At 42.0% G+C, this 8361-nt stretch overlaps 1 protein-coding gene across 5 annotated transcripts in view; it reads left to right on the top strand.

The window, feature by feature from the left end:
- The first annotated feature begins 3465 nt into the window (after positions 1 to 3465).
- Positions 3466 to 8361, top strand: part of JHY (junctional cadherin complex regulator) — a 33647-nt gene continuing 28751 nt past the window's right edge. For 2 of the 5 annotated variants that reach the window (XM_037882373.2, XM_043534141.1), the window contains exon 1: positions 7506 to 8116. In XM_037882373.2, the coding sequence (XP_037738301.1) occupies positions 7770 to 8116 (347 nt within the window). In that variant the 5' untranslated portion in view covers positions 7506 to 7769. Of the gene's footprint in view, positions 3516 to 3546; positions 3659 to 4805; positions 5030 to 7505; positions 8117 to 8361 lie in introns of those variants that run through there. The other 3 variants (XM_043534139.1, XM_007066960.4, XM_043534138.1) reach the window with 3 other exon arrangements.

Below are 8361 nucleotides of genomic sequence, written 5' to 3'. Positions count from 1 at the left end.
AGGATGAGTTTGTGGGGCTGTTCGAAAAAAACCAATTTTCGCTTGCAGACTGAGCGAATCTGATATGAAAACCAATGACACACAATGACGACAGAACCCCACACTACCACTGTTAGTAACTTATTAGCACAGAATCATGCTTCAGTGAGAATTGCGGATCTGAATTAAGTCCAGGCCATGACATTAGATTTAAGGTAATCCTTAAAAGGATATTGCACCCATTTTGCTCATGTCAGACGATAGCACTTCTCATCACAGGTAATGAATGAAAAAACAGACTTTTGACTAACCGTAGATGTCACTGCCATTACTGTTAGCAGTAATATGATTTTAATACTGGAAGATGACTTCACATTTGACACGAGGTGTGTGGACTCCAGTGTAAAAGACTACCAGTTTCCAGCAAGTTTTAATATTGGTTTAACAATCAGACTTGAATTGTTTAATATTTAAACAAAACCATGCAAGAGCATAAACAACTGATTGTTTGTAAACTTAGTTTGTAAAATGCTCTGTAATGGTGAAGCCAGGTGTTTGTGAAAAAATGTTTCATAACTAATAAAATTTCAAATCCTGATCTTCCAGTTCCATTGGCACACAGTACCCCTTTAACTTCAAGGATAGTTCTATGTGTAGAAAAGACTGCAAGATCAGACAGTGTTGGTACGAGGCCTTGAAACAGCAGTCTATTTTAGGTTTCAGAGTAGCAGCCGTGTTAGTCTGTATTCGCAAAAAGAAAAGGAGTATTTGTGGCACCTTAGAGACTAACAACTTTATTTGAGCATAAGCTTTCGTGAGTTACAGCTCACTGTCGCTCACGAAAGCTTATGCTCAAATAAATTTGTCAGTCTATTTTAAGTATTCTTAGTTCCTTTACATTTTAAAATTTCAAGTGAATGCACTTTAACTCTATATGGTTTGTCATTATTGTAAAAATGTTTATTTCCTTTATTTAAAGTAGAGTAGCACTTTAGGCATTTAGACACCACAGTTCTGATGGAGACCATCTGAGAGCCTAAATAGATACAGTATGGATATTCCATGCTTCTGTCTTGGAAGATTAAGGATACTTTTAATTGAAGTTTTGTTTCTAGCTGCAATTGTTGGTGTATCAGTTTTGTACTTTCCCCCCTGGCTTGTATCAGACATGCTTATAGCATGCTTCGTAGCAGTGCTCAAATGCTGCCATTTTAATAGTTCATGGGTTTTGTTGGTGAACCTTTTGGTTGCTTCTCTTAAGATAACAGTTGGCTATTGAGAGTGACTTTTTTAATAAACCAAACTTAAGTGTTAATGTACAAACTTAATGTCTTTCTTCTTTTTAAAGAATAGTTTGGTAGTGCCTCAGTACATACATACCAATAAAACAGGTACAGTGATAAGTACACAGAAAAGCTAAAAGTACTAACTCAGTAAAAATAAGGAGAACGCTACCATATCACATCCTACAACAAATAAACCAAGTCAAATCCATCAAGAAATATTGATTTGGCACTATCCTCAGATGAAAAGTATTTGATTGCTTTACCCCTGGATCATCTTCAACATATTGAACAAATAAGGGCCAAGTAGCTATGTAACGGGCATACCAGTTATGTTTAGCATTCATCAGCTTTAAAATGGCTCGGACATCTCACACTTTAATAATCCAATTGTTTAAGGAGGCAGGCTCTGGACTACTCCAGTGTGTTGCAGTAACCCATCAAGTAGTCAGCAATGGATGTATTAATAAACCATGACATTGGGGCTTGTTTGAACTTTATCATATTTTAATTGTTCCCCTGCTTTTATTATTTTTAAGCACCAACACTGTACAAGACAACAAAAGGCATGGCCCCTGACTGAAAGAGTTTACAAGTTTAGGAAACACTCATGCACATACTTAACTTTACTCACATGAGAACCATTTAACTCAATGAAACTATTTACATAACTGAAGTTAAGCATGTGTGTGACCTAAAAAAGCAACATGGGGACCCCAGAGAATGGTGCTACTTCAGAGCCGTTGTTTTTGTCTTTGTTATAAAGGGTGGGTTGTGTAGTAATGTAACATGTAACAAAATTAAATCTAGATCAGTCATCCAAAAGCTTGACTCTAAATCACTTTGATAGCACCAACACCTTAGCTGTCCACAATACCATTAGGTCCATGCAGTGAAAGTAAATTATAATATGCATATAGTACCACATCATTCTAATTACATGAACTAAGTATCAGCAGATTTGAACTAATGGGCCCACTAATCTAACCCAACAACATAATCTCCTATTACAGATCACATCTAAAGTAATGGTAATTTACCATATTCTTAATGGGGTTTTGATCTTATTGAAATGTAATTCTATTTTTACAATAGTGTATCATCTAAGAGAGGAGCCTTTTCTCCTGTTTCCTGTATTCCATTCATGTGCAAATTTGCTATCATTAATGTTTAGGCCTGTTGCTGTGTTGTGTGTGTGTGGGGGGGGGGGTTTCCTCCATTTGAAAATAATAAGCCTATACTCTGTAAAATCCAAGGCTGCAGAAGCATATATAGCCTGTTATGCTTTTAGATCCTGCTAAATATTTTACACACAAAGAATACTAACTTTAACTACTAATTTTAATCATTCTGAGAGTGCATCACATGGTTTCTTGGGTAAGGAAAATGGTCCTGTATTGGCTTTGACATCAGAGGTTAAACTCAGACCAATAGCAGAATACAGTCCAACACATGGTGCCAGTGGGGACGGGAATGAGTTGAACCACTCACCCCAGGACTGTATTTAAGTGAATGGTCTGAAACAGCTCTCATCCCATGTGAAAAAAACTGGTTTGCTTGGGGACTATTGGCCCAGTAAAACTTCCATTAAGAGTCAAAGAGAGTCTTTCCACTGACTTCCTAGGAATTAGATCAGGTTCTATGCACCTGAATCTGGTGTTGCAGTTGTTGTAAGTCAGGAGCAACTCAGCTCAAACCTGGTGTGAGAACAAGTTCAGGCCTGATGGTCTCCTATTCATTTGAAGAAAATGGCAACTGGAGGACCCGCAACAAGAAAAATTGTCACGTTGATCCTAACATCTCAGGTCTATTTCACCCCAGGTCACTGAATGATACCTCCCTCCTATATAGCGCTTTGCATGACAAGATCTCAAAGTGCTCTAGCAAGGAGCTCAGTCACATTGTCCCCGTTTGACAGAGGTAGGCTGGACAGGAGAATGACACCGATCCGGTGGCGGGAGCAGGGGACAAGGGCAGAGAGGATGGAGCAGGGCTTGAAGGGATTTACATTTTAGCTGGGCTTCTCCCCTTTTTTCTCTCCTTCCTTTCTTATTCCTTCTTCTCTCCCCTCCTCCCCCATCAGCTCCTCTTTTCCCCTTCCCTCTTTCCTCCTCCCTGGCCCCCATCTCCCTCTGCCCTGCAGCCACCACCCCATCCTCAGCACTGGGCCAGGGGAGAGCTCACCCAGGCTGGAAGGTACCACACCGACCGGCGGGGGACGTTGGAGGAGGGGCTGTCCCATTCAGCCGGTCGGTAGGTGCAATTGGAGGCGGGGTTTTGCGTCTGTGTTCCGCCGCCATGGTGACAGGACGCGAGCCGCGCAGCCGGGGTTGCGGAGAGCGGGTTCGGGAATAGCTCGTGGCGCACCGTGGCTGGTGGGGAGGCTGCTCGGCAGGGTCAGTGAGGGGGGGGTTGAAAGGACTGGGGGAGGGGTAGAAGGGATGGGGGCGGGGGGAGGGGCAGAGAGGACTGGGGCAGGGGTAGAAGGGAGGATTTGCGGGGTGGGGAGGAGAGGTTTTGGGGGAGGGATAGAAGGGAGGGGCAGTGAAGATTTGGGGGGGTGGAGTGAGAGGATTGGGAGGGGGAGAGGGGATGGGGTGGGATGAGAGGGGCAGAGAGGATTTGGGGGTGGGGGGAGAGCACTGGGGGAGGAGTAGAAGGGAGGGGCAGAGAGGATTTGGGGGGTGGGGAGAGGATTTGGCGGGTGGGGGAGAGAGGATTGGGGGAGGAGTAGAAGGGAGGAGCAGAGAGGATTGGGGGGGTGGGGAGAGGATTTGGCGGGTGGGGGAGAGAGGACTGGGGGAGGAGTAGAAGGGAGGAGCAGAGAGGATTGGGGGGGTGGGGAGAGGATTTGGCGGGTGGGGGAGAGAGGACTGGGGGAGGAGTAGAAGGGAGGAGCAGAGAGGATTTGGGGGGTGGGGGAGAGAGGATTTGGGGTGGGGGGAGAGAGGATTGGGGGAGGAGTAGAAGGGTGGGGCAGGGAGGATTTGGGGTGGGGGGAGAGAGGATTGGGGGAGGAGTAGAAGGGAGGAGCAGAGAGGATTGGGGGGGTGGGGAGAGGATTTGGCGGGTGGGGGAGAGAGGACTGGGGGAGGAGTAGAAGGGAGGGGCAGAGAGGATTTGGGGGGTGGGGGAGAGAGGATTTGGGGTGGGGGGAGAGAGGATTGGGGGAGCAGTAGAAGGGAGGAGCAGAGAGGATTGGGGGGTGGGGAGAGGATTTGGGGGGTGGGGGAGAGAGGACTGGGGGAGGAGTAGAAGGGAGGAGCAGAGAGGATTGGGCGGGTGGGGGGAGGATTTGGGGTGGGGCGAGAGCACTGGGGGAGGAGTAGAAGGGAGGGGCAGAGAGGATTTGGGGAGTGACTGGGAAGACTGGGGGAGGGGTAAAAGGGAGAGGGCCGAGAGGATTTGGAGGGTGGGGGAAGAGGTCTGGGAGAGGATGGGCACGGGGTGAGAGGACTGGGGGGATAATGAGCAGATTATGGGAGGAGGGAGTAGCAGGGTAGCACATATCTACTGTTCAGTTTCTTGTTCTTTTCAGATTTGCTCCTCACAGTGTGTATTAACCAGTAATGAAAGGGTGGCGAGTGCTGTTTTACAATGCAACACCTCTGTCCAGGAGTGGGATTTAGGAAGGATTACAGACCCTCCTTAGAGGAGTTGCAAAACACCATCCAAAGGGCTGCAACTATTCGTACACTTCCCACCATCACCACAACCATTGCACTCCCTTTCCCAACCTGCCAGGAGTTTACATAACCTCTGTCCAGGTGTCTCCATGCAAAATGTCCCTGCACTCCATCCCAAGTGACAAGAGTCCTGTAAGGATGGGTGTTTCCTTAATTGTAACGGATATTTAGCTTGAGGCTCAAATAATAACACAACTCCTTGACCTTAAAATCTAAAATGCAGGTAGAAATTATGGCTGTTTAACGGAGGATTTTTTTTAAGATTATCGTCTCTGCACTGAAAACTTACAAAGAACAGAGTCAGAAACCCAGTTTGATAGATGATATTTGTTTTCTTCTTCCTCAATTTTTACCTGAATTTTTGAAAAATGTACTTGACACCTCCTAACCAGAGTGCATTAGAAAAATTTGAGCTGGGATTTTCAACAGAGCCTGAGGTGTTAGGCAAATCCCATTAAACTGGTCATCTAAACTTCCTTAAAATACTTTAAAAAAAATTAAACTAGATTAATATAGATATATGACTCACCTCCACCTCATGCCTAGCTGCTGGGAAGCAGGCAAAGTGCTTTTATGGTACTGTTACCAAACCCTGCTCAGAGCTTTCACTTTTTGTTTCAGCCTCTGGCTGTTTGCATCTGACACCTGAACTACACAAGGTTTCACTGGTGTAATTTAACCCTGTTTTAAATCAGTTTAGCTAAAGTGGTGCAAATACCTGTGAGGCCATTCTTATTTCAGTTTAAGAGCAGTTTATTTTATTTTATCTTCAACCGGTTCTCAACTGACATAATATAAACTAAAAAACCCCCACTCTTAAACCAAAATAACCATGTCCACATAGGGTTTGCACCTATTTAACTAAAATCATTTTAATTCACTTCTTAAGTTAAATCAGTGTCTTTTTTTCTTTCTTTTTTTTTGAGTCACCTCCTCCTCTATGAATAGCTCTAGTGTCTCCTTTTGCTGATACTAGTAGATTTTCTATACAGTGGTAGTAGATTGAAATTGACTTGATTTTTGAAAGTTTCACTGTTGCCCACAATGTTCTGAACAGAAGCAACAAAACTGACCAGATTTGTAAATTTTACTTTGCTGCTACTTTGAGAAAATAGGTACAGCAAGAGAAACAATGGAAATGGCTGTCTGAAATCTATGGTCAAAAAGTGCTAATTATTAAAGTGCTGTCTCTTTGAACATGCAATATACTTTACAAAGGTAGATCACTGTCATCCTCATTTCACAGATGAGGTAACTAAGGCACAGATAGGTGAAATAATTTGCCCAGTGACACACCGATTCAGTGGCAGAGCTAGCAGCAGAATCCAAGTCTCCCAATACTTGCCCTATCCACTGGACCACCCTTGCTTTCATTAGTTTGCATTTGTAAGGTTGTCTTCACAACCGTTAAGAGCTAGAAACTTTGAAAATGAATGCTTAATTTCTGTAGAAATTGATGGGTTAAATCCTGCAGCTCATCAAAGAAAGTTTCTTACTCATCACTGAGTGGGTGAATGGGTATTTCAAGCCCCACTTTATGTTAAAACTGAAGCATAGCTATTAGTTTAAAAATCTATACAGACTAGTTGATTCATTACTTCTTAGCCCACAATGTACGCATAATCTCCCAACATAGATCTGCTATTACATATAGTATGATCCATGCCAGAGAAAGGACAGTTATAGATATCCATCAGTGTGTTAATAAAAGGCATGATGAAGAGCAATAATTTTATGCCATAAGAAGTGTTGCCTCTGGAAAACTAAAAATTGATGCAGTGACATGCATGACACATGGCTTCCTATACCCATACATTAAAATTAAACTTATGTTATATAAATAATCATTTTTAATACAAACAGACTTTCTTCCTGCTGCATCAAGCACTCCCCTGCTACTGTAACCTATTACGAAAGAAAATGGCACTAAAATGTCAACAAAAGTTTCCTATTTTCAGATGCTGACACTCTTGTGTTTTAACTCAGCCATTTGATTCCTTATGTATATAAAGTGATTGCACATGGATTGTCTGTTAACATAAATATGAAAAAAAAACTTGTCAATATATTTTTGTAAGTAAATATTCTTTGTCCTGGGTTTATATCTAGAGGGATATAGCTATAGCTATCCAACAGGGTGTAAATAAGATCACTGATGTCCAACATATGATAGAACACCATCCCTTGGAATCTTGCAACTAAAAACTGTTGCCTTATCTTTATTTCCCTGATAATATGTATAAACAGATTTATTGTTGTAGGGTTAAGTAAATTGTCACTGCCATTTTTTATAATGATTAAAGGACCTATTTTGCCACGCTTACTCATGCTGAGTAGTAATTTACTACAGTTAGGCCCTAATCTTGTGAACTCTTGACTCATGCTTAACTTTACTACCAGGGGTAGTCCTGGGATTTTAAATGGGACAATTAACAATAGTAAAGTTAACCACATGTGGTTAAGTGTTGGCATTATTAGGGCCTTAGTGTCATTGATTTCTTATTGAACAAAATACTACTGAGTGTGAGTGGCAGACACGCTCCCTGAAGTATTTATAAATAAAGGAGTGCATCAGCTTTGCAGGATCAAATTCTGAGTCTGCCCACAATGCTACTGACTGTGTAAATAATTTGATAGGACTTATCTAAATATTTAACAAACATAACTGTTATTGACTATTTCAGTGAACAAATTGTTTGTTTACATTTAGTCTCATATTTCCTAAATACAGGTCTGATCTACACTGCAGCAGAAAATACGGAATGAATTCTTCATATCTGAATCATATTTTTCCACTCTTTCCTTTCTACATGTTTGCAACATGAATAATAGCTTATCTCAAAGAGTATTAATCCAGCCACATGATCATCATACTAATTTAAAGGGACCATCTTTAACTGAAGGCAACTGGCATCCAAGTCTGCATGACTCTCAGGAGTCTGATTCTGAAAGCCTTACTCAAGAGATACAGTATCAGTTAGAACTTCAAAAATGGATTTGTGAAAATGAAGTACTGGTAGGCCAGTCTTCTGATGAGCTGGAGAATGACAGCTTAGATGAAGATAGTCTGGAGGAGAAAAGTCTGAATGAATCAGAAGGAGCAAATTATGACAAAGTACAGTTTTCAAATGGAAAAGATTATGGAAAACAGAACCATAATAATGAAAGGTAAGGAATATATTTTTAGCTATGATAGCTGACTGTTCTTGTCCTAAGTCCTTTCTAAGCCATTTGGGTAGTGCATTAAAGTGGGCATAAATGTAACTTACACCTAATAGAAATAGTTCATTGGCACAAAGACTGTATTTAGACCAGGCCTTAATGTGAATGTGAATTCAGGGCGATGTGTTTTGAAGTGTACTGTGCTGTACAACTTTGTTGCTTTAGAAAAGAAGGGAGAGCAGCCATTCTTT

Source organism: Chelonia mydas, chromosome 22, assembly GCF_015237465.2.
Source record: "Chelonia mydas isolate rCheMyd1 chromosome 22, rCheMyd1.pri.v2, whole genome shotgun sequence".
NCBI lineage: Eukaryota > Metazoa > Chordata > Testudines > Cheloniidae > Chelonia > Chelonia mydas.
This window is presented reverse-complemented; position numbering and strand designations above follow the sequence as displayed.